The sequence below is a fragment of the Anas platyrhynchos genome, chromosome 11, assembly GCF_047663525.1.
Source record: "Anas platyrhynchos isolate ZD024472 breed Pekin duck chromosome 11, IASCAAS_PekinDuck_T2T, whole genome shotgun sequence".
NCBI classification, from domain to species: Eukaryota; Metazoa; Chordata; class Aves; order Anseriformes; family Anatidae; genus Anas; species Anas platyrhynchos.
In genome coordinates, this window is record NC_092597.1 from 5,770,366 (window position 1) to 5,796,150 (window position 25,785).

At 40.8% G+C, this 25,785-nt stretch overlaps 2 protein-coding genes across 6 annotated transcripts in view; both read right to left on the minus strand.

The window, feature by feature from the left end:
- Positions 1–276: 276 nt before the first annotated feature.
- On the minus strand, positions 277–11,726 carry ARPP19 (cAMP regulated phosphoprotein 19). Of its 2 annotated transcripts, none has more exons than XM_027467096.3 (3): positions 11,532–11,726; positions 7,168–7,290; positions 277–3,832 (listed from the first exon to the last, which is right to left on the minus strand). In XM_027467096.3, the coding sequence occupies exons 1-3, from the start codon at positions 11,574–11,576 to the stop codon at positions 3,662–3,664; spliced, it is 339 nt and encodes a 112-aa protein (XP_027322897.1). In that variant the 5' UTR covers positions 11,577–11,726; the 3' UTR covers positions 277–3,661. The 2 variants fall into 2 exon arrangements, with proteins under 2 accessions (XP_027322897.1, XP_071899653.1); XM_072043552.1 differs by lacking the exon at positions 11,532–11,726 and adding an exon at positions 10,973–11,184.
- A 1,278-nt stretch (positions 11,727–13,004) lies between these two features.
- Positions 13,005–25,785, minus strand: part of ATOSA (atos homolog A) — a 44,189-nt gene continuing 31,408 nt past the window's right edge. For all 4 annotated transcript variants that reach the window (XM_027467086.3, XM_027467085.3, XM_027467082.3 and 1 more), the window contains 7 exons: positions 25,433–25,549; positions 24,344–24,423; positions 23,073–23,181; positions 22,073–22,231; positions 19,909–19,977; positions 18,861–19,060; positions 13,005–14,242 (listed from right to left, as the gene is read on the minus strand). In XM_027467086.3, coding sequence (XP_027322887.3) covers positions 14,089–14,242; positions 18,861–19,060; positions 19,909–19,977; positions 22,073–22,231; positions 23,073–23,181; positions 24,344–24,423; positions 25,433–25,549 — 888 coding nt within the window. In that variant the 3' untranslated portion in view covers positions 13,005–14,088. The remainder of the gene's footprint in view (positions 14,243–18,860; positions 19,061–19,908; positions 19,978–22,072; positions 22,232–23,072; positions 23,182–24,343; positions 24,424–25,432; positions 25,550–25,785) is intronic.

Genomic DNA, 25,785 nt, shown 5'->3' on the forward strand with positions numbered 1-25,785 from the left:
GCTTGTTGGAGATGCCAAGCACGGCGGGTGTTACTATGACCTTGGTTACTGAGCTACCTGCGTAAATACACCACGTGCATCTCGAAACTGCGCAGAGACCAGCAGCTACGCCACACTCTGAATACAAAATCATTTGGATTTTTTCCAGCATCTTGATTTCATGGATATTTCACCAAGTTCGGGTTAACGAAGTCAACAGCAATGCAAACCTCTACATGACAAGTTAATTCCCAGATATCCCCTTCACTCAGTGTAAGGGACCAAAACAATCATCTGTTAAGGAGTTTTCAAACAATAAGCTTTAATTGCCTTATTAGAAAAATAAGCACTGAAATATATATAAATGTGATTACATTAAAGTAATTCTGTAGTCTAACATACTAGAAACCAAAGCCCAGTCATATTTTTAATGATACAGAGTAGCAAGATTTAGGTTTTAGAAATTTTCCATAGAGGATACGGAAGTATGCAGTATCATTAAGGAAACCACAGTAAAGACAAGACAAATCTCCACATTGCAATAAAAACTAAGTAGATCAATTTATTCTGTATACTATACAATGTGTAAGTTTGTAAAGAACAATTGACATTTTCATCACCTTAACATCTTGACTGGGTGTAAATATGTCCAACAAAATGTACTCCTGTGGCTTTTACACAAACACTGTCCTACTACATCAAGAACAATGAGAGGGAAGCCTTTGGTACTACAGATTTGGGGACATATCCGTGAAGTTGGAATTCATTCACTTTTAACTATTTTGAATAAAATGTTGGTGCTATCTGCTATCATAAGCCTACATGAACACTAGTCTAATAACTAAACACTGTCTATCTTTAAAGGCAAGATATGAAAGGGACTGCCAGTCTACAGTGTGGGCAGGTCTTTTTTGAAAAAGGTCATTATCAAATGGTAAAACTTATATAATACATTATGTACATAAGTTTGGATAGCTGAGTTATCTTGCTGGAGTAAGCTGAAAGTTAGCATCAATTTGCAGTCACCTTTGTTTTACTGTTAAGTGATTATCGGACTTCCTAAGTTTCAAACAGTGTATAGAATCAAAACTGCTGTGCCTGCTGCTGAGGTCTGTCAGATGTGAAGGCTCATAACCAGTCACTGACCTAGTTAGTATTACAGTACTTTAAGTATACACATGGATAATATATTGGTAGCTGAATCTGTAGTAACCTTAAGAACTGCAAGTCACTGAGTGAACATCAAAAAAGCTTGCATTATCTAACCAGCAGGACAAGCTGAGTTGCAGCTAAATGAGGGGGATGCTTAAATTTAAATGGCTTTTTTTTATATATTTTTAATCTCAAGCATCAAAAAACTCACTGTATGTGAGCTACAAAATAGTGGAACCAGACAATACAAAGCAAGTCACCTTCAACTGTTCAATATTTGTTCCAGGCCCAATCCTATTGTTTTTTCAAATTTCATTTGCACATACAAAAATAAAGAGGGATTTTCACATTATAACAACTACAGAAAGCAGTTTGTTTTAATATATCCAGCTTCCTTGTTATTCTTCCAGCCTAATTTCTTGCTTAAAAAAAAAAAAAAAAATCGGTCTAATAATTTCTTCAAACTGTTCTGTGAAAAATCACAATTTGTTTATAATATTAGTGGAGGATAAGGAATAAAAGGGCTCTCACAAGTTTGTCCATAATTACTTGAAAAGGGCTATAAAGACTTGCAAAGAACCAGGTTAGCAATTTAAAAAGTTCTCTGGAATGACTTCTCTAAACTGAAGAATACACATTATAATAGACACCAACAGAGTTTCCGCCTACTCTAACCAAAGCAGGGCCAAGTTAAGATTGTTCATCTCATCTTGATCGTTTCCTTGAGTCTTCCTTTAGAAAAGAGCATTGCAGAAAACATGGGACAGTCTTTTCAACTAGCAGATATTTATTCTGTAAGACCTTTCTGGATATATCAATACAAAGTGCCTCCTTCTAAAAACACACATCTTCAAAAGTGGTTTCTCTTACAATGCCTGCATTGGTTCTTTGCTTTTCATAGTGTTTTAATAGAACCGTTTAAGAAAAAAGTACGCTGATATTTTTAAAGGGTTTCTTACACTCCTAAAGAACATCAAGGCCATGATTGCCTGTACTTAAAGCAATTACATTATGGATCATACTGTGTTTTAATACATCTGATTTCACTGAACAAATCATGCTCTTAAATTCATCAGGTTACCCATCTAGTATCAACTGTGTATTCTGCCAATCTAGTACTCACAACCTGCCCCATACAGACAAACTGAAGTTTGTTCCTATTTCCTGACGTGAAGAATTACCTATCTCTCAGTAGATCATTATACAAATACCAGTTCCAGTTCCTTTCGTTTCCCAAAACCAATGAGGGACTGCTATATAACAGAAAAAAAGGAGTTAGTTTACTGCCACTTCAGGAGTTCAAGAAAAAGAATTATACCCTTTCACTTCCAGAAGTCTAAAATAGTACAACGACAATTGCATATCAAACCTTAGCAAGCCTAGATTTGGAGTTTGCCACAAGGGAAACTCTCTAGAACAGTACATTTAGCTATTTTCCATGTCATACTATTGAGCATTTCACCTTTAAAAGCTTAAAAGAGCTGCTGAACAGAAAGGGCACCTGCCTTTACATATAGGTACAAATTTCAGATTTATAACTGAACGCTGGACGTTGTTGCGAAACAAAATATACAACTGCAAAAGCATAAGGCTGAGTCAAGTGTAAGTCTAGGGGGTTCACAAATTTCAGGTACACAATTTTCACTTTCAGTAGCAAGATTCTGGGCTCTTCGTTTCAGGCCAAGACTTTGAAAGATACAGAATCACTTGTGCTTTGATTGGCACATTATCTGCTTTTTAAAATGTAAAATTAATAGACATTTTCAAAAGGTTGTGCAAAACTATTGTATTTACAAAAATGGCACAAGAGTGAATTCAACAGTCTATGCACATGCACACTTCATTCACATCTTCAACAAAAGTGTGTTCTAAGCTACGGAACTGAAAAGGATACCAGCTTCAACAGGCAGTTGTCAATAAGCACTAGATTCACAAGAGTTACACCAGAATGGGCAAATATTGCCCAAGTAAAAACTCTATTGTTAAAGCTGAAACAGGTTTAAGGCCGTTCAAGTTCAAGAGCAGAAACAAAATTCAATCAGAGCCCTGTCTTTGTTTTTATACATGCTTTACCATCTAGCAACTTGTGGTCTAAACCTCTATTTTAGACAACAAACCCAAACACAGGAAAAAAAACAACACAACTGGAGGTTATATTAAATACAAATATGCTGTAATTAAGGTGAAATAACAAAAGCAGAAACATTAAAAGTTGTAAAACTTGCGATGTCACTTGCTGGAACCAGTCCTACACTAGGAAACGGGCAATATGTACATTTTCAAGTAGATTACATTGCTCTAACCAAACTTGTCCTTTTTTAATCAGTGCATTGTTCTCAACTAGTCCAAATACTACACGTTTTACTCTTAACAGTACTCCCTTACAATAGCAGCACATGCTATCGCTACCTGCAAAGCTGTCAGTCTCATGACTTAGTGTAAGAAAGAAAAAGGGGGATGTGAGGGTGAGAAATAACTATTAAGGAGAAATAACAGGAATGAGAATTATCATGCAGTTCAGCTGTTCTCGTCAGCCAGCCAGCTTGCTAGCAACAAGAGATGGTTTCCGCTGTGGGAGATCCTGTGGAGTAGGAATATGGTCACCAGTGACTTCTGTCTTGTCAGGAGCTGCAGTAGGCAGTTGTTTATTCTTCATCTTTGCCTTAGCCATGTTGTAGTCACCAGAATCAAAGTATTTTTGCTAGAAGACAAAATACACATAGATTTAAAAGCCTGGATTTCTCATTTTGCAAGGCAGCTTTATGTCAATTCAGATTAAAAAAAAATATCTTACCAAGACCGTTAAGCACACATTTAAACTCTGAACATTAGTTACATACACAGTTAACGCTCTACAGATACCATGAAACTCACGCCGTACACAAACACCGTTTTGATACTCATTTCCAAAGGGCCCTGCCCTCCCGCAACTGAAACCTTGGGGTTTGTAAATTACAGTGCAGCGATCAAGTTCTGCTAGACAGAATAACCAAACAATATATGAAGTAAGGCTGGAGAACAGAGCCTGCCTTATCATACCAGAAGATCAAAGACACATGAAACTGCATGTTAACAAGAAAATCTTTTTTTTCTGCACACATTAAAACAGTGAAACTATGATCCCTAAAGTTCCCAAACCAATTTAGTTAAGAATTCCCTTCACAAAGCTTTTTAGAAGGATTGCACAGTAGATTTGGCTTATCCCAGGCTCCAGGTTTCTCCTGAACAAAGAAATATGTTAATTATGAATTTGTAGAAGAGCATCCCTCAGCATTTCAGCAATTTTTTATTAGCACTACCTTTAACAGGCTTTGTCGTCGTCCTTCTCAAAACATTTAAGTTATCTGTGGACAGTAAAACCAGATGACTTATAATTTATCTGTGTTACACTAAGATGAGGTATGGAATTTCATCCAAGGCCTGCATCAAGTCTTCAACTGCTCAATGACACCTTTTTTTGGGGAACCGTTATATTTTGTTTACATTTTACTATGAGGTCTACCACTAATCTACTTATAACCCGTGATTTTGCAGATTGTCAAATGAGGCCAAAGCCTAGATTCAGGACAAAGATTAGCTCTAAGAACTGTTGCTTACAATGCATAATCACCTCTGGAAGAACACTCCCTAGTTAGCTTAAGATAGGCTTATTCCTCAAAGTCAGTTGAACAAAAGCCATTGCAACCTGCTGTGCTTGTGTACTTCCAGGCAGCATTATTGCCGTAGCCTTTAGTTTGTAGTAGCACTAACCAACTGCAAAACGTTCAGTAGCAGCAGTGTTAAACTGAAGTACAAGTCTTTACCTGGGGATGGGAAGTTTTTGTTGTTGTTGTTTTTAAACGCAAAGCCTCCTGAAGATGGCTTTAAATGTCCCCTATTAGGGTTTACTAGAGGCTTAAAGTCATCTCTTTTACCCTAAACAATCAGAACACCTGAACTACATAACTGTATTGGTAAACCTGCTCACAATTCATCCCTTTTGACAGTGGAATCCTTACTTACACCACAGTGTTCTTGCACTGTATCTGCAGACAAGGCTTTAGCTATAATGCAACCCAGTTTGGAAACAGGCTTTCATATTTTCCCCTTCAAAACCGAAGAAACCAAAAGAAACTTTTAAACAGGAACTAGGTAATAATTGAGTAATTCTATCTTTAGGTGTGCTAACTGCTGTTAACAGATGCACATTTCTGCCTATATACTAGTTATATACACACTCGTTCTAAGTAGAATCTGTCTACAGGAGTACAGCATCCGTTTTTACTACTGTTCTGGAGGACGTATGCTAATTCAAATTAATTGGGTGTGTGCACCCAGTGTAGAACATTTCTGAACAGCAAATAGCAATGAGCAGAGGGCAGCCTACTTGCCAAACGGCAACTGCACCTCCGGAGAAAAAGCATCATCTTTCAGGAACTGGAGTGTCAGCCCATTTCTCTCCATAGATTACTCTGTGTTTACTTCTGATTTACTGTAGCTTTTCATAGGTGGCTTGTATTGGATCATCCTTTTCAAATTGTTCTATGCCTACCCACGTATCTTCCCATCGCCAAAGCTGTCTGAAAGCACACTCACTATTCTCACCCTGTTTTAAAGTTCAGCAACCCAGCTAGCCTAAAGTACACCAGAAGTCCACATCAAATAAGATGCTTTCTCATTCAGGACACTGAGAACACTAAACAAAAATAACAAAAAATAAAACACGGAAAAAAGGTATTAGCAACATCGGGAACTGAGGAGGACAGATTAAGAGTTGGAATCCCCCAATTTTATGCCATCTTTCATCATACCAGCAGAATCCAAAATGCTGAGGCAATTAAAACGCCCACTGGCCTGCCCCTGCTCGTATTGGAAAACATAGGCTGTAAGAAGCTTTGCACGAAGTGGTGCTATAATCAAGACTGAGATCTTGTAGGGACTGGTGGTGTGTTTACAGTAATTCCTTTGTGGCCATTAATCCTTACGGAGTGGACACTGGTCTGTCTGCCCAAATTGCCTGTACAAAACACATTCACCCTGCCTCTTTGGTATCTACAGGCACTGAACACGTTCAAGTCTCTTTCAGTTTGCCTTTGACCACGTAACAGCTTAACTCCCAAAAGTCATCACTTAACCTGCCACGTGTCCACCCCCAGCAGCCATTATCCATGCTGCATGCACACTAATTTACAAGAGAAAGCTTATTAAAAAAAAACTGCCAAAAGTAACAATTCCCACGAGACGTTACCAGATAGCCCAAAATTAGATCAGCACCAAACTCCAACAGCTGGCTTGCAAAGGACTTACACTTGGAATCACTGTGTGCACTCAAATGGCCTAGACGAGAGTAAACAACAGTGTGACAGCAAGGAAAACACCATTAAAAGTAATGACAGGCTAGGATTACCCCAAGAACAGAATTCTAACGTGCCTGAAAAGCATTACGTCACTTCATGAAATACTGAACTAACAAAAAACTGTTCAGTAACTAAGAAAGTAAGATACACTGGTCAAATGTGGAACAGTATTTAAATACTAATTCTACAGCTACTTTTTGAGTAGGTGTATGTATCTGGAATTACACCAACCTTCTCAAGCCACTGATGTCAGATGGTACCTGCAAACACTAAGCCTTCACACACTAACAACATGAGTAACAAGAGTGGCCGTACATCCTGGCAACATAAGAATGGGTAAGATAAGATAAGCAGAGAACACAGATGGGATTCTGACCCTTACTGTTTTCTTTCTCTTTTTTTTTTTTAAAAAAAAAAAAACAAGTCTATCACAGCTGCAGTGAGATAGCTTCAAAGTTTTTAAATTTCTTAAAATTTCTTAGAATTGCAGCTGAGCCACTGGGGCACTGTAAGCAACTATCCTGCTGGTTTGGCATTTGTTTTGTGGAAATCAATTTCACTTCCTCAGGCCTTTACAGATTTAAAGTTAACACTGGCAGTGTTTTTTTTCTCATGCAAAGGTCTGGGGAGTGAAAAAGAATCACAGATACAGGAATTTGGGAATTTCTTGTCCACACCCTAAAGACAGTAAAGAACTCACTCCTTTTTGAAGCCTCTTCCTCAAGAAGTCTGAGCCTCCTGGCTTCTGGCCCAGATGAGGATATCTTGCTTTCAATTTTGCTTCTTCAGCTTTTTCTGGGCTGATCACCTTATCCTCCATTTCCTGAAACAAAATTACCAAGACTTTAAATGAAGAATTACAATAAACTATTTATGTACAGCACTTTTGCAAGGAATTCACCAACATGCAGATTTCTGCTCCAATCTGAACACATCAATTGGAGCAGAATCTTAGGTACTTTTCAACCCATTTTGCTTTCACAGAAAATTAACCTATATTAAAAGCACACTGCTACTCAGTTATGATCCAAAATATCCCCAAAATAACAAAAAAAAAAACAAAAACACAAAAAAACACTTCTCTGGTGAAAACAAGGATTCTGTCAGAACAAATGTTGAAAGCAGAGCATGAGACTTTTCAGTTAGTCCTGCTTCCTCGTGCAGTTGCATGGATTAGCACTTGTGCTCTCACAAAATCCAGTTTTTATGACTCCCATGCAACTGTAATGCATTGATATTCATTGTGAAATAGTGTTAAAGTATTTCAGTCTGAAAACCATGCCTGCTACCATATTAACAAACATTATTTGACTTCTCTATACTGGCCTTCTATTAGAGGCCAACATTATCATTACCTAGTTAACTGAACGCAGCTTATTTGCATAGAAAAAAAATGCAAATTTGTGAGAATACTGTAAAAATATGCATGCTCCAAGTAGTGATCTGAAAACGCTCATTTGGCAAAAACTAGTTTGCACATCCAGTCTGTCAGCACTGACCTTTGCTTTACAGGTACCTGCTCTGGTTCGTGCAGTGATTTGATGCATGAGGTACAAGTTTTTTACTCAGTCATTTCTAAAATACCTTCCATTCAAACTCCTTGTTTCACTGCCTTCCGGTGTTTGGCCAAGATCATTTCTGCATGCAAACCATGGCTAGTTCAGGGAAAACTCATATTGATTTGTGCTGACTGCTGTGGTTCTTCAACAGTAATTATCATCTGAAGTCACAGAAAGACTTTTAGTCAGGAAAGAAGAATTGCCATTGAAACCAGGAGAGCCTCACGTCCATCTGTGACTAAAGATTCGTACTCACTTCGAGCTGCTTAGGCAGCCCCTTCACACTCCTCTTCCACCTGCACCACCAACCTTTGTGTTGCGTCAGTTCGCATGAGTGTACTCCACGTCAGTGGGTTAAAGAAATTAATTCAATGCAAAAATAACTACCCATTTTTTTCTTGCTGGGCTTTATTTCTTTGGGGTCAGTTTCCTGTGTCTGGATCACCAAGCAGCTGCACCAACAGGTCCGGTAACACGGCAGCAGGAGCACAACGGATCAAGAGCAGCCGAGAGCTACTTCAGGCACAAGTGCTGAGGAGCTGAACCCCTGCGCTGGCCTGCCCCAGTTCACAAGGCCTCTGACACCTCTTACAAAAGCTCCAAGTTCTACAATGATCGGCACCCTTCTGGCAAGAAACCTTGGAAGCAAAGCTTGTAACAACAAACTCAGAACACAACATTTCCAATTGCTCTATTACCCCAAGACCTCTGGAAGACAGCTGCTCCCAGCACAGTGGGAATCGCCATGGCCAGCCCTACCAGGGGCGGGCAGAAATTGAGGGCAGCCTACGAGAAACTTCTGTGGGGTCTAGATAGAAGCAATGCTTTTTATTTGTAGTTAGATGAAAACATAGCCAGGCAATGCAACACAAAATACAGATAAATACAAAATATAAAACACACACAAAAAGCAGAACTTCCCTGGCAGCACAGGACACAGAAGCAGCGCTAAACACCTCCTCACCATACAATAACCCTACAAGCCAAGAGCACGGCCTCCGTGCGAATGGAACAAACAGTCTTCAGCCGCTGTTTTATTATCATGCCAACACTGTCTCTGGATCTTCTCAAAAGCCATTCTTTCAGCATCTAATGCTGAATCACTGGGGACTCACTGTTGAGCCAACAGACAAGGCATCTGAGGGGGCATGTTTTGCCAATACTAACCAAAAGGAAATATTTTTTTTAAGAACAGAGGGCCAACAATACAGAGCTTACATAAATATGTATTCATGGTGCTTCAAAGAAAACATTTATGCAAACTCACGGGGTTGACAAATCATCGCACAGCAGGCGACCAAAACACAAAACTGTGTTGTGCCTCAGTGCAGAGAAAAAGGATTCAGGCTCTGGTCACCTACTCTTGATGGCCAAGAACAGCTAAGACCAAAAAAACCACCTAGGTAACACGAAATAAAGAATAGCTTCAACATGGAGACTTGGGCTGTCAAACAAAACCAGCTGACGACAGGTTCCAAAATACTTAAGCGAACAGCTCTTCATATAACACAGCTAAGCTACAGAACTCCTTGCCAAAGGATACAGGGGATGCCAAGAATTTAGATGGATTCAGAAAGCCGTTGGATGCGTCCATTTGCAGCTCAGAAGGCTTTTATGCCATGCATTGAGGAGCCCTGGGAAAGTTTTCTGGGGAAGATCACTGTGTGCTTACTCTGACCTTGTATTCTTCTGTGCACCAGAGAGCAGGGACCACTCTCAGGGCCGTGTCGCTGAGACACGAAGGCTTTAACCCAAACCTGCAAAGCCATTCATGCATTAGCAGTTGTCTTCCCCGCAGTTATTATAGAAGCAGCAGCCTGACAACTGACAACTGATGAAGGAAAAAAAAAAATATATCAAGATATACCACGCACTTCTTCCTGGTGACAACCACACAAGTTGTAATTTTAGTTCTCTACAGGAATTTTTGCACAGCTAATGAAGTCTGCTTACTTCATTAAAAGGGTTTACCAGCATAGCCAGTAGTTACCTAACACATTTAAAGATAGCTCTTGCTTTTAATTTTTATGGGGCTACTGAAAGCATGAGGTTCTCTATCTGTTGGACAGCTCAACCGCACGGCTAAAAAGAAGCCTTCTCGAGCTGTGTTATGAAGAGCTTATCCTCTTCTAAGGAAAGACATCAGACAAAAATGTGAAGTAGAAAATAGGAGAAACATGACAACGGCACAATTCCCCAGACAACTGATGCGGCAAAAGCCAGTCCCAAAACAAGACGCAGCACTAAGAGCCTCCTGAAAAACACGGACTTCTACAGCAAAAGCAGCATCCATCAACCAGGCACATGCTCTACATCACCCAAAGGTTTCTTTGTTGCTGAACTTCCTCCTGCCACTACCCAGAGTTTTCCCATTGGGAACAGGAAACACTGGACTCATGGAAAGTTCTCAATTTCTATCGTTTTCTTGTTTAACACCCTTCTCATTGAGCACATGCACAAGCTTCCCGCGCTGTGCTAACAAGTTTATATCAGACGTCTTGCCACGGAACTGCTGCCTCAAAGCTCCCTTAGGGGCTTCATCTTTTTTAGGCTTACAAACGACTAAGTACTGCAAAACGGGTTGGTCAAACAAGTACTTCAGAGCTAAGCATTAACTGAACCGACCTTCATTTTGTTTATCCAGACAGACATTTTTAAAGAAGTTTGATATTGCAATGCCGTAGCACGAGTCCGTCACTCTATTATCACAGGATGTAAGAGTGAAGAAAGCAAAGTTCCATTTTATTTCCTTTCCCTTGTCTAGATTGCCTGACTATGCCAAGCTCCGCTCTGCAGCCCAGCCGGCCCCCGCACCCCCACGAGCCCGGTGTCCAGCCCGGCGCTGCAGCCCCTCAGAGGGCCCGGGCCGCACTCAGCTGCCGCCGTGCCAAGGCGCTGGGAGGCCCCGCGAAGAGCCCGCTGCCACCCGCCTCGCCGTGCTCTTACCGAGCTACCGCAGGCGCCCCGCACAGCCCGGGGGTTCATTTCTCTCGGCGGCCTCCCTGGCACGGCCGCGCAGCGCCCGCGTTTCGGGGCAAACGGCACCGCGGGAGCCGGTTCGGCCTCCCGGCCCTACGGCCGCAGTACCGCTCTGCCTCCCCGCTCTGCCTCCCGAGGCGTGCGGCCGCTCCCCGGGCCGAGCGGGGAATCGTTAAACAGGAGCCCGGGGCCGCCCGGCCGGGCCGCGCCTCCCGGAGCCCTCCTCAGCGCCCCCCGGCCTCTCCCCGCCCTGCCGGGACGGGCCCGCGGGCCCCGCCAGGCCGCAGCCGCTCGGAGCCGCCTGCGACGCGGCCTCGGGGGCGGCACCGGAGGGCCCCGACGCGGCCCCCGGGCGTTCCCCGGGCCCGGCCCCGCGCCCCCCCCGGCCCGCAGCGCTCGGAGAGGTGCGGGGGGGGGTGAGGGGGGGGGGGGGGCAGCGCAACCGCCCCGCGCCCCCGCCTCACCGCGGCTGGCTCCCCCCCGGCCCCCTCCCCGCTCCCGCCACTCCTCAGCGGCCCCCCCCCACCTTCTGCTCCTCGGCCGAGGCGGGCTCGGGGCTCTCTGCGGACATGGCGGCGGGCGGCGGGCGGCAGGCACCGGGCACGGCGCAGCTCCCTCCGCTCCGCTCCGCTCGGCTCCGCCGCGTCCCGCACAAGATGGCGGCGGGTGGCAGGACGGCGTGCGGCCGGGCCCACACTTCCTCCGCGCGCGGCCGCGCACGCCGAGCGCTGCGGCCTTCCGGCCCCCCCCCCCCCGCTGACGTCACGGCCCCGAGCCCCCCCCCTTCCCTCCCCTCCCCTCCCCGCGGGCGGCTCGGGGCCGTTTGGCAGCCCCACAACGCGGGGCATGGGCAGGGGTAAGGACAGGCGGCAAAGGGCTGCCTAAAAATGAGCCCAGCCCCTCTGAAGGAAGGCAGAGCAGCCATGGCGGGCTGGGCGCGTTTCGCATTCACCCGCCTGTGTCCCGTGTGGAACGGGCAGCACAGGTCAAAGCCTGACGGAGAAAGGGCTGAGAAGCTGTATGTGGAGAACCAAAGGTCCTGTTCATTTTTAACAGCACCCATATAGGGACCAAGCATGGTTTGACTGTGTAAGTCAATACAGATAATTTCCTGGCCGTGATGTGCAGTGACCACATACCCCAAACCCCCCCCCCCCTGCCCCTCAGGACAAATCAACATCACTCCGAGGAGCACAGGGTGGCTTGGAGTCACTTCGAGATCCAGGCGTACAAACATTGCGTACTGCCAGTGCCAAAAGGTAAGGCTAATTTACTGAGGGTGATTTATGACTCCTCATTAAGTGTCATTTCGTCAAGTATGCGAGCAGATGTGCCCTGTGACACAAACAAGTACTCTAAGGGTACATGCTGCTTGCTTATGACTGAGCACAGAGAAACTGGGACACATTTTCATTATCCTAGTCTAGGTCCTAGTTACGTACGCATACAGCTGCAGTTGTATTTAACTCATCTGTTACCAAAAGAAACCTTTTCAGGTTTACAAGACACACAACTAGAAACCACAATCAATCTCCTGCATGGTTTTTCCCAAGTCTCCGTCATACAAAAGCAAACCTTTCAAAAACCCAGCGTAGCAGAGGGAAAAATACTGCAGTTGGAAATGGATTCAATAATATTTGGGCTTTGCCCTTCTGTAGCAACAGCCACTTGAATATACAAGACAGCTGGATGCGTATCATCTGGAAAGTCTGGTCTCCCTCCCTGTCCCTGGCAGGCTTCCTGGGGACTTCACAAAGCAGTGGCTTCTCATCCCAGCTAAGGGCAGTGTTGAATACACAACGTGCACGCTCATTCTTCCTCCATTCTTCATGAGATAAGGGTGTCATACTCCCACATGTGAAGGTCACCCTTCATAGTACTGACACTATGAAAACAGCGATGTAAAGAAAAACATGAACCAAGACAAGACAGCAGAGAAACCCAGATCTTCGGCAAGCATCGTGAAGCTTCATTTTCATTATTAAATATATACCTCAAATATAATCAAACGCTTCTAGCTTTATTTCTCTCAGTTACACAGTTTAACACGTAGCATAAACTGTTTATCTGACTGTGATTTGTTTTAGGAATACACGTATTGGAAAGCATTTATATTCCCAATGTAGCATCTCTAGTAAAACTTCATATAGCCACCTAGTGGCCTAAATGGAATTGATCTATTAAAAATATTTCGGATTACATGAAGATCCTCCTTATCTAAAAATAAAACAAAAAGTACATGTTCCATAGCTTTTGCATATATTTAAGATATAAATGCTAATTCGTTTGCACAGTACATCCTTTAGCACAATCGGAAATCAGATGTGGGGGGGGGAATTATGTGAAACTAACAAAAAGCAATATTAAAGTGGCCCTTTAGGAAAGAAAAAAATGGAGGGAGCCAAATATGAATTGAATCAATGATCTGAATGCATGAGTAAGAAAACAAACATTCTGCGCTATGGCTGCAAGTGGTGTTAAATCTGTATGTGAGGGGAAAAAAGAAAAAAGGGTACCATCAAAGAAACAAAAGAAAAAAGCTGAATGCTTGCATAGTATGAAATGTTACGGAAATTCAACTGCTGTCCCCATTTTCAATAACTTAAATGAATATCACTTAAAAACATCACACAGATTAAAGACATCTGTATATATTTCAGATTTCAATATTAATGCCAAAAATACATAGTATGATTTTACATAGGATTTATGCTACATTAGAACACTAAAGACAAACATCACTTGAGTATTAAATGAAACATTAAATATTAAATAACTGAAAAATAAAATAAAAAGTGTAAACACTAAACTAACTTGGGAATTTGCTATTGCAACACATCCAATGAAGTGGTTTTAAACAGTACAAAAAGATTAGATTTAAGTACGTTTCCAGTCTACTTGGAATACACAAAGCTCATTCCAGAGACCTTTTACAAAACTGGTCCAGGATCACATAAGAACCTTCTCTCTCGAGCGCTATTTTCATTCCTTTACAGATTTAATTTTATACTGTCAACTTTACCGATCTTCCCTTGTAAGGAGTAATCAACAGTACAATGAATACTTTAGTTTGCCATTGTTTGCTAACATCTTGGTGAAAACTGAGGATTTGTTGGAGATTCAGTGTAAGATTTGAGTTCGTATGCAGCGCCGCTATCAACTTCCATGGACTTCCGAGAGAATAGGAGCCTTACATCTCTGTGGAGGTAGATCTTTCCAGATTTAGAACTCTGGAACCTGAAAAAAATATGAATATCTGTATTATATATAACAGGAAAAAAAAAAAAAGAGAGAATAACCTTTAATACTATTGAATTAAATGCATTCCTTTCAGAAATTAAGGCCAAAAAACATTTGACCACAAAATTAAAGAAAAAAGAGTAACGTTTTCTAAACGTTTTCTATCTAGTTCATTTTCTCTGGCATTTGAAGGTTCTGTTCCTCACCACAAATACAGAATATAGCTTTGAAAGTGGCATGGGATCTTTGAAGTTCATGCTGCATTTACGTGCTGTCAGAGATTAAAGTTCTCAGGCATCTAGAAAGCCAAGAAGTGCTCTTAAGCGAGCACTCCTAAAAATGCCCAAAGGGTGGCCTTGATATGCATATCAAATACACATGTCAATCATACAGATCTCATTGCTCTCTGAAACTTAAAGCAAGAAGTTTACCAATGCTTTATACAACATGCCAAGTTTAACTCTAACCTAAGCAGCAGTAGGTACGGGGATCTCTGCAAGCAAGCTGACAAAGAGGGTTTTTGCAAGGAACACGGAGCCGTTTCAAAGAGTTGAGTTTACTGGCCCAATCACCAAAGGAAACAGTGGCCAGTTTCTGGGCTCATTTATTTCTGATGCTGTAGCTGAACAGCCTTCAAACCTGCCAGAAACGTGCCAGTTCACTTTCACTGAGATTTAACAGCTGAGAGACACAATTTGCGTTTCAGAGAACTGTGTTCTGAGTCTGCACCTGGCAGAACTTAATTCCCTTTCCCCACCCAGGAAGGGCAGGGGATCTCAAGGACTCTCTCTTATGGCCAATGAGCATCATTATCAGCATGTCATGGTAGGGGAGAAAAGCTACTGCTACTGTGTTAGAAATGAGAGCTTTTTCTACTGTAAGGACAAAATGACACCACTATAAATGCCGAGAGCACACTGCTCACATCAAAGTACACACTGTATTATTATGGGTACTACAATTTGGACAGATTTTTTAATAAGCATTTATTCATTGAGTGCACCGAAGCAAAAGGAGTCTCTGTAATATACACAGACATAATCAGATTGAAATTCTGGGAAGCACAAGAAAGACAACACAAGATCCAGCAGGCTTGAGCTGTCTGGAGGCAGGCAGGCTGCAGAATTGGATTGTGTGCCAGCCACAGCTTCGTTCAGAGCAGTGGAGCAGGATAGCCCGTAGCCATCCCACAGCTAGAGAGAGGAAATTCTCTGTCAAGGGCATGAAATGTAGGGGGGGGTCTAGCAGAATGCTCCTGCTGGCCCACAAGGAGCTCCTATCCATCATGGTGCATGGTGTTGTCAATGGGGAAGCCCTTCACCTGGCAGCCAAAGTAGTTTCTGTCTAAGGGGGAGACTCTGAAGGAAGGCACGTGAAGAAAGAGTAAAAGAGGTGAATAACAAACTGAATACCTAAAAAAAAAAGTTAAGTCTGCACACAGCTCATAACACATTTTTAAATAAAAATGGTACTGAAACACCTTTTGAAGCTGAAGTATGATTGATTACATTGGTCACATTATAGCTAGATCTAGTTAGCAAAGCACCATCGTAAAGTTGACCTGAATTATCCCCTTTACACACATGGATCTATCAATTTATTTTTTAATTATTATTTTTATTTTAACTTCAAGCTCTTTATTTTCTAGCAGTGAGAATCCTGCAAGACTTCCTTTGCCCAGTAAATAATCCTTCCCTGTAATCTGCCTCATCTGAGCATGCCATTTCACAAGGACTGGAAGAGACCAAGTGGGAGACAGTAACAGAGTTTGGGGATTCCTCTAGTTTCTGCTTCCATTGCTTTTTTTTTTTTTAATTTAAAGGAATATTTACCATAGTAACTAGGATTTGTAACTTGTTTTTCATATGTGCAAATACATTGGAATAATCAGGAGACAATTACATACACTCTTGCGGGTGTTGGTGGAGTGGCCAGCGCAGGACTGGCTCCAGAGCTGTGGCAGTTCCAGTAGTTTTGTGTAAGAAAACCAAGAAAAACACATGAGATGTGTTTCCTCGGACAGATGGTGTCCTAGGAACAGCACCAATAGACAAATAGAGGAAGACTTAAAAACACAGTAACAGATGAGCTAGAAAGCCTGGCAGAGGAAAGAAACTTTAAGTGATGAACATTACTGGAGAAATGACAAACACAAGCACAAAAGCCTTTACGTATATTATGGCCATTACAAAGAATGAATTCACGAAGAACAAAGTAAACCCAAGAAACAGGCTGCAGCAGTATGTTTTTATGGTTACCCTAAGACCTTTCCTTCTGCAAGGAGAAAAGACAATACAACAAAAATCATTAAAATCTAAGTAAATCCATAAATAAAAATCCGTAGGACAACACCACGGATTGCTAGATCAGGAAAAACGCTTAGAGGTCAGAAAGATCAAAAAGCAGCTAGCAAATTAGTGACAGATACCTCCAGCTTCCACTGGTAAACGTGTCATACACCACATCACAAAAATATTGCAAAAAAGTGTCACCACCCTGAGGAAGCACTACTGAGCAACTGGTTTGAAGCGTCCCCTCCACCTCGCCTCAGGAACATCTGGCTAATGAAGAACTGGCCACTGTTAGCCATGAAGCAACAGCAATTACGCTCCATAGAATTAAAAGAGGCAACATGTCAGTAACCAGAACTGTTGACCAGCTGTAAAAACTTTGAAAATGCTGAGCTGTGGGCAGGTCAACTGCTTCATTGCAGGGGTGCCAGAACACACCCCAGAAACCAACTGATGGTCGTCACCGTTACAGGACAGGGCAGAAGCGACGTGTGAGCAGAGCTGGACTCCCGGCTCCTACGTTAATGCAGATTTAATTACAGAACAAAAAACCTTTGCTTGACATGCAACAACACAAAATGTATTTCCAAAGTATCTTCAAGAGATTTCTTAAACTGCGGATGCAACTCCCAATTTCTGTGCAGTGAAGAAATCTGTGCTGGCCAAGCAAGCTACGTTTGATGTCAGTGCCGCACCCGTACAGACACAGGCTAACGGCACACCGAGCAACCCTCAGACAGACAAAACTATGCTAGCAAAAGCGGCACACACACTGTATCTGACACTTGGAAGAGTGCTTTAGAAAATCTGGCTGCCAACGTTAAGTTCCAGACCTATGCAAGCATTTTTGCTGAATTACCACTTGAAAAAAAAAAAAAAAGCTTTCATAATGCGAGTGCTGACAACTGTAATTAAGGCCTCACAAGCAGATGCCGCCACAACGCAGCTTACCGTTTGTGACTTCTTTTTGTTGCTGTTTAAGCAAAAATTTCAACATGGAAACAAGCATCTTAAGCTTACAACAACTGCAACTAAAACTGAAAGGCTGTTTTAAGCTAACCTGAGTAACAAAAATAAAAAACACTATTGTTATTGTTTTGTATAGCAAATTTTCAGTAAAATGGGTTTCAGGGAACTTTGCTGCTTTTAAAAATGAAAGATTTTTAAAACAACATTACAAGTGAATAGAGCCTTTTAGCTAGGCTACATGCTCTTTTTCACAATTTACCCTAGAAGAAAAAATTTATAAGGTGGTTAAGTCAGACACAGCAAGTTAGTGTGACCTGAAAGGACAAATTTCAAACCGGGCTAAAATTCAGGGCGAAAACAGTTTAGCATCCTCATCGTGACACTATGTTCCCACTCCAGTAAGCCAACACACATTTTTTGACTGTCAACTTTCATTTAATGAAAAGTGTTGGTCTGGAATCAGTCAAAGACAAAGCTGTGTTTTGAAAGTCTGCTGCGTAGAAGTCAATGCCTCTAAATAGGGGCAATAAGCATCAGAAGTAATTCCACAACAAGTCAGATATTTGACTGTTTGGTTTGCTAGCTCTAAAATGTCAGCAGTCATCAGGTTTTGAAGTGCTGCAATGAAATCACTGGGACTGCATGGATGCGGTTCGTTTAGTGCAATAATGCTGGCAAAAGTTTGCAAGCTGCCAAAGGACAAAGTACAGCCAGCATTGCTCCTTTGCTTCAAGTTGCAGTCTTCAGAACATCCAAAGAACAGTAGCACAGCATCTGGTTTCAGGCAGTGCTTTGTAAATCATTCAAAGAAGATTGTGTGAATATTTTATAAAGTGAAAGGCACGTCAGTGGTACCGCATCACCAAACAGATATTTACATTTTACCAGTAAACACTGCGCTTCATTTTTAGTAGTAATTCCAAATGCTTGTCATGTTAGAACCTGTTCTGCTGAATGGGCACGTGTGCACACTGGCCACTTTCTCTACACTGATCCTTTTTTGGCTTCTATTGTGTAACAGGTTCACTCGCTATTTCTTTTAACATCAAAAAGATACACTGCTCCAGCCAGAATAAATCTCTGTTCATACGAAAACAAGTAATTACAAGGCCATACAAATGTTAAGAAAGAGCTTTATTTTAATTTTGTTCCTCCCAAGCAGGATCCAATTTATTTCCAATTTATTTACTAGCTTTCCTTCTTCTATCATCTACCTTGAATACCAAATTAAGAGCTTTTTTTTTTTTTAACATAAACATGTAAAAAGAAAGGCAGGCTGGCAAAGGAATCAAGAGGGATAAATTTTGGTAGATATTTGGATTTATTTTTACTTTTTTTAACTCCAAGAAGCTTACCTCAGATGTATGAGGTAGCGAAGTAGCCTTTCTTCAGTCTGTTGACTATTTTCTTTATTGACAGTCCGCTTGATTTCTCGTCTCACAGGAACAGAGAAAGTTCTTTGCCGTAGGAATGTTTGATGATTAGCTGGCATCTCTCTCAAGTCATAGATCACTACAAACATCTTCACCACAGTTTTGTTAGGGTTAAATAAGGTCTGGGGAAAAAAAAAAGAAGGTTCAATACAACTCTTTAGAGATGAAAAATGGAAAAAAAATATTACCTGCCAAAATACTCACCATCCTCTATGCATTTTGTTCCTGTATCATACAGGAACGTTTGTGGGAAAAATGTGCAGCTTTTCAGTTCACTTTAACACTTAAGCTACTAGAATTTTATTTATTTTTTTTAATATAACAGTAATCATTACCTAATCTGAAACACTATCAGGACTATTATTACTTTGCTAATCTACATTCCCCGTTTTTATTTTATTTTTCTAGTCAGACTTTTGTCTGCACTATTCTGGAGATACACTATGCTTGCAGGAAGCACATGTGCAGGCTCCACTTTTAAGCTTGACATTAGCAATGTGTCACCTTGGACTGGATTCTTAAAAGAGACAGACCACTGGCTCTAAGCAGTGGCTGTGATACACTTTCTGATTTTATTACAAAAAGCAGGTGGCTTTTAAAATGTTACAGAATTTATGTAAGACAGTATGGAACAATCTGAACAGCATGGAGAAAACCTGCAAGTTGCTTTTTGAAGGATTTCAGAATTTGGATTAGCAAATTACTTCATTACTTCTACAGCAAAGGGGTGTCAACAAATAGCCCGAACTTTAATTAACTTATTTGAAACCTCTTCACAGCATGGATAGGCTCAAGTGTTTGGAATCACAAATTACACCAATGTATACTTTGAATAATTAAAATACTACAAGCTTCTATAGAAATTCAGTTTTTTTCCACTGTTACCTTTGTGTTCATCAGTAATAAATAATATTTGCATTAATTTCTTGGTATCAGTGATTTAAAGCACCCATATCTGCTGCGTACGTACCACTTGTATCGTTCCTGAAGGCGGTACCCGATAACCCCTTTTACCAAGGGACTCCAGAGTAATTACACCCTGGAAAGAAAAGACAAATATAGTTAACAGGGTGTGATAGAAACAAATCAAAATGTTCTATTCGTGTAATTCTACTTATACATTGCTGATTGCTTTTAAGAGTAAAAGCTGAAGAATAAAGACAACACTTAAGACGCAGTTAAAAACAGTAGGGATCTTTACAAATACTTTGGCAGATTGCTAAAAGCTGTGCAATAAGGAGTACATTCTCCTCTTGAAACAACTTCCAAGTTTCCACATCTTCAGACTAGCAGTCAGGAAGCTATGGAGAAAAGAGCTTGCGTTTTAAAATGGCTTTTAAGCTAAAATGAAAGACTTGCCTTTCCATTTTTATATGGCCTACAACTGCGCCAATAATACTTCCATCCTCAAAGAACTAATTTCTGCCTTTCAAAGGACAGCAGATGCACTTAATCTTCTATTCTAATCCTAAACTCTAGCAACAATATGATCTGCTTTTGTACCAACTGGGATCTACAGAGCACCTGAGTGTCCCACTTAGCATCCGTTGAGGAATTCACTCTGCTCTGACACCGTTGAGGTCACCCTTAAGACACTGCACCAGAGCATGCACTCAATTAAACTGGGGTGCACAACCGGTGTACTGTAATGAGACAGTTGAGAAAAAAAAAAAAAAGAAAAAAGCAAAACTCAGAGCAAAGAAACTGGCTATACAAACAGAAACAATGTTTCTGATGATGGAGGCACTATATAAATGTTGTATTAATCCTGTGAGACTCAGGCATAATAGCACATTTACAACATGTGGAAAAGCCTAAAACAAAGAAACCCTGGTAGGGAAATAAGCAATGTCACTTTAACCATTTGAGGAACATCAGAATCCCTTCACCTCCTGGAAATTTACGTGAAATAATCTAGAAAGATAAAGCAAAAGAATTGATACTTCTCTGTGATCAAAGGAAGATATAGCCAAGTTTGCAAGCTTAACTTGCAAACCCATTTCATTTCATTTTCTGAATCCACTTTAAAACAGAAGGGGTAAGTGCCAAGTCTAAACATTGAGATTTTCAGGTGTTCAACAGTTCCCTTACATGTTTAAACAGACTATTTACCACGTACGAGATCTGTCACCCAGGTAACACTGAAGGTACTTAACAGGCGTTCAGAACAAAATTAGCTGTCTGATTCAATGCTAGCATCCAACAGACCTTTGCCTTTTACACGGTAACAGTTTTTAGGCAACCAAAAGCTGTTGTCACTGTAGAAGTGCAGAACAGAATTACTACGTGGATATCAAGAACAAAACTACTGTGCCAGCGTGAACACCAGCAAACCAAGCAGCTTATGAGAGTGACATGTCACACTAGCTGCGACAACATTTCCTCAAAAAAAAAAAAAAAAAAAGGCTAAACAACTTAGACAAGGAGTCTAAAGTCTCCATCCACAACTGAACCTTGGCCTATACCTAAGCCACTTGCTGGCGAAGCAGTTAGCTGCCCTGGACAGCAGCTTATTTGGACAACAAAATGTATCCTATAACCAAAACGTATCCTGTACTCCAGCTATTGCCTCACTGTCTATTTTAAGTATGTTGGATAAAAAGAGTTAGTGGAGGTTGATCACTCCGATGTGGAGACAGACAAATACATTCAATATCCCATGATCAAAGCAACTGGATGCTGGGGCACAGCAATGGGAGAAAAAGCACTAGGTGGGGAAAGGGAGAAGGGAAAGGAAGAGAACTGGATCACAAGCAGCTGGAAATACCCCAGATCCCTCCAAAGCCTCACTCCCTGAACTCTTCACTCACCTATCTCCACCTATCAGAATTTAATGCCTCTGTAACCTGTAGCCAGCTGCCCGTGAAAACCACAGGGTTTTGCTGTGCCGAAGGATGAGGGGAAAAAAATTCTCACCAAGTTCTACTACCCCAGATGTACCTGCTCAGCTGAGAAACTCTGCATTGCTCTGGGTAGTTTATGTATGATGATAAGCTAATTACAAAACATCTCAGAAACACGTTTGATTATCATGTTAAAGTATAAGTTAGACAAGTTCACCTGAAAAGCTCGTGTGAGGTTTGTTCCAGCCTAATGGTTTAAACAGAAAAAAATACATTTGACCATACACTTACCATGTAAGGAGAGGGTGCGTTATCATCCGAAACGCTGTAGAATGACACTTCCACTGGCAGAGTCATGTGAGTGGGACAGAAGACTCCGCTCGCTCCCACTTCTGCTGTAAAACCCTCAACGATGCCTAGCGGGTCTAAGCGAAAATTCAAGACAGACTCCTGAAAAACAAAACACATACAGCTTAGGTTGGGAATGATTCAAAATATAGCAAGACTATGCACGCAGCAAATTAAGACAAGTTTTTCTAAGAACTTGGTCTTAGTTCTTTCATAAGGTGACCTACCAAAAAATTGTGGCAAAAAGGCAAAAATTAGGACGAACAGGGGAACATTCAGCAAGATGACAGTGGTCTAAGAGAAAGCATCAGGAAAATCTTATCATAGTCCTCCTGAAAACTGTGCAAAAGCCCACAGAGTTTTACTGTAGCAGGATCTATGTGTGACTTTCCTTAGCATACACTATATGTGAAAGAACAATAAACTAATCTGGGACTTTACTCAATGTATTCACTCCGTATTTCATGAAATACTGTGCAATGTGTAATTGCTTTAGGCATTGACACATGATATGCAACATGAAGTCAAAAGCTGGAGGCTACACTTTAAATACATTTTTTACTACACTGATGTCACCTAGCTTTAGTGACATACTGAGTAAATTTTAAGAATGAAAGCATGAATCCATTTTTCTAGGTATATATACTACAACACAAACAATAACCAGCTGTTAAATCTCTTAAGCCAACAGAAAACCTCCCAACTTAACCACTGTGAGAATTAAAACTTACAAAATCAGAGATTGAGTTGCTTGTATCTGAGAGAGACGTCTGCAGAGCAAAATACATGCCTTTATAGATGGAAATTAAAACAAATTTCATTCAATTTAATTACGAACTTTTACACTGTAGTCAGGCTGGAATTATCCACAGCAATGCACTCTTAAAAAGCAGTACAGAAGAGTAATAAAAATACCACAAGACTTCTAGAGAATATGCATTACCTCAAAGTTTCCCAGAAGGCTAAGACTTGTTACTGGTGGAGCGCTAGAACTTAAAAATGGTTTCCCATGGCTCTCTGGATCACTGTCTCTGTTTATACATTGTTGTGGGCTATCAAAAAAAGGAGAATAAACATATGGATGAAGACATTTGCTTTTGTCTTCTGGGTATAACCAGCTCTAAAAAGAATCACTTATTGTATTACAAAATATTGTCCTAAAGCAGTAACAGCCTGTTAATACCTTTGCAAAACATTTTCTAGGTAACTGAGAAATACTTTCACAAGTTTTATATTAAAAGAGATACAGACAACACAGATTTACATTGTTCATTAACTCCACTAGTAGGAACTGAACAAAATAACAGAAAACTCCCTCCCACATGTAGTTATTTGTTTCATATCCTGAAGTTTCCAAACTACCATATTGAAGCTGTTTAAGTTATAACATATAAATGGTCATGACTGGTCCCTTTCTAAAGGTTCTCGGAACAAATAAAGGCAAAATGTTTAACCCAATCAACTCTACTCACACGTAAATTACACTGTTTTGAAAAAATGTTTTTTCACAGAATGCAGAAACTTTTCTGCTGAATATTCCAGTGTATCTTACATCATACTTGGGTTTTGTTCCTGAGCTGCACTGATCTGGGGACCAAAGGAGAAATTTGGCTACAAGCCATAGGCCGAGGGGACCCAGCATCCACTCTGCCCTGCTGTGGAGAAGCCAGAGCCACAGCAAGCCACAGCCATCTCACAGTCATGAAGCAGGCTTTCAGACAAAAGATTTCAACAGGCACCTTAAAAAGACCATGGAGACTATCTACCACAGTCCAGCCTGGTGCCACATGAGCACTTCTCATGCCACAGACATAGTCCCCTCTAGTCGGCCAGTGAGACAGCTCTGCAATGACTCCATGTTGCAGAGAAACAAAATAGCCAAATCTAGACTTTAAAAAAATTAATTTTTTATAACAATCAAAAATAAAAGTAAAATTAGAGATTACCTGCTTCTGATACACAGTCATTTTAGTTTAACATATGAAAATTTGGAATCATGAAAGAAATCCATCAACTGATGCAACACACTAAGGGTTGAAATCTACTGTCTACATAATTGCAATGAAACTTTTTAAAAGTTATTTCAAAATAAGGATTCTTATGTTACACCCATATTTCGTATTTGCTAATGTGCTTGCTGTTGCATACAGATATATATGCGTGTTCCATTTCGAAAAAAAAAAACTCTCAAAGTTTCTGGTAAATAAAATGTACCTTCTTGCAGACAAACATTTCAACTGCAGCAGCGATGAATCCAGATCAAAGCACCCAGACTGTGTTTTTCTTTGAGGAACCTCAAAAGGGAAATAATATGCTAATTTGAAAACTGTACCTCCAGTAAAAAAAGTTTTGGCAAGTAAGCACAAGTTTGCCAGGAATTTTCATGACATTACAAAATCAAAAACAAAGGAGAAGAGCATCATTCTAAATGTAGTGAAGAAAATACCAAAATTAAAGACTGTAAATTCTGATAAACAGAACTTTCAAAAATGAAATAAAAATCTCATCAACGTAAACAGTCAGGGGCTTCCAAGAAAGGATGCGAGGTAAGCAAGAAAAAATAATTCTACCCCCAAATCACTGTCCAGCTCATTTAACAGGCTGAACATCTCTTTGCAGCAGTGCACAGCATCAAAAATAAACAAATATTTATGATTTCCAGTGATTTCCATCAGAGTTCTCTGAAGATACCACATCCTTTATAAACACTAAAGAATGAAACACATCGTACGTTGATTACAAAAGATCACTGCTTCGGCAGCTTTAATCCATACTGCCTTTTCCTTAGAAGTCCCAAACAACATTCCAGGAACTGTAACAATGCCTTCCTGCATTATCACAGCTGTCTTGTGTCACTTAGTCATGCAATGACACCTCTGGATGCTGAGAAATACACCGTACAGGCTGTTCACAGAAACAAAAGCTTTAGAATAATAAGCCACCAGGTATTAATAACTCATACAAAATCTCTTAAGTGACAAAGCATTAGCTTACACTTAAAACAATAAGCTTCAAAATACTTTTTGTACTCTAAAATATCACCAAAGAACTGCTTGCCATAGAATTTTTGATGTAACCTTTTGTCAGTCTTGAGAATGCAAGAACTCTTCACTTATTCTTCAACTTCACTCACTTATTAACTCTCAGGTTTCCACCTGCAAAACTAATCACTCTAACACAAAGTAAACAGAAATGCCACCTAGGCATCTTGCTTCTGTAATGCAGATAGTAAAATTATAAAATACCCCCTTTCTCAGTTACAAGTTAAGTCATAATTAAGTTGCAGCTTCAACAATAACTTACAGGACTCGAAAGTAGAGGCAATCCAGTTCTGGGATGAAAAGCCTTGGTTGAAGTTCCATCCAAGGATCGAAAGTTGTGTTTCCGCCATATATTTGTGTGTTTTAGAGATGGTGCTTTCTGCCAGCAAAACAGATTGACTCAAGATATTAACGGGCTATTTCAATGGCCTATCAAGTTATCACTCACTTGCTTTAATGGAGAAGACTTCTGCAGCCAGTGAATCTGCATCGCACTGGTGCTTTACTAGAAGTTCTCTTTGACTCAATCTACAATCACTACAGACTTTCAAATGACCACACAGCACATTCAGACACTGGCACGTTTATACAGGATGTCTAACTGCCTACAGAACC

What these genes read in the sequence shown, in the direction of transcription:
- ARPP19 (XM_027467096.3), bottom strand. Translation starts at nt 11,576, where the DNA reads ATGTCCGCAGAGAGCCCCGAGCCCGCCTCGGCCGAGGAGCAGAAG. An exon ending in CCTCGGCCGAGGAGCAGAAG is followed by an intron (nt 7,291 to 11,531) that starts GTGGGGGGGGGC and finishes ATTTTGTTTCAG; the next exon opens with GAAATGGAGGATAAGGTGAT. An exon ending in GGAAGAGGCTTCAAAAAGGA is followed by an intron (nt 3,833 to 7,167) that starts GTGAGTTCTTTA and finishes TTTGTCTTCTAG; the next exon opens with CAAAAATACTTTGATTCTGG.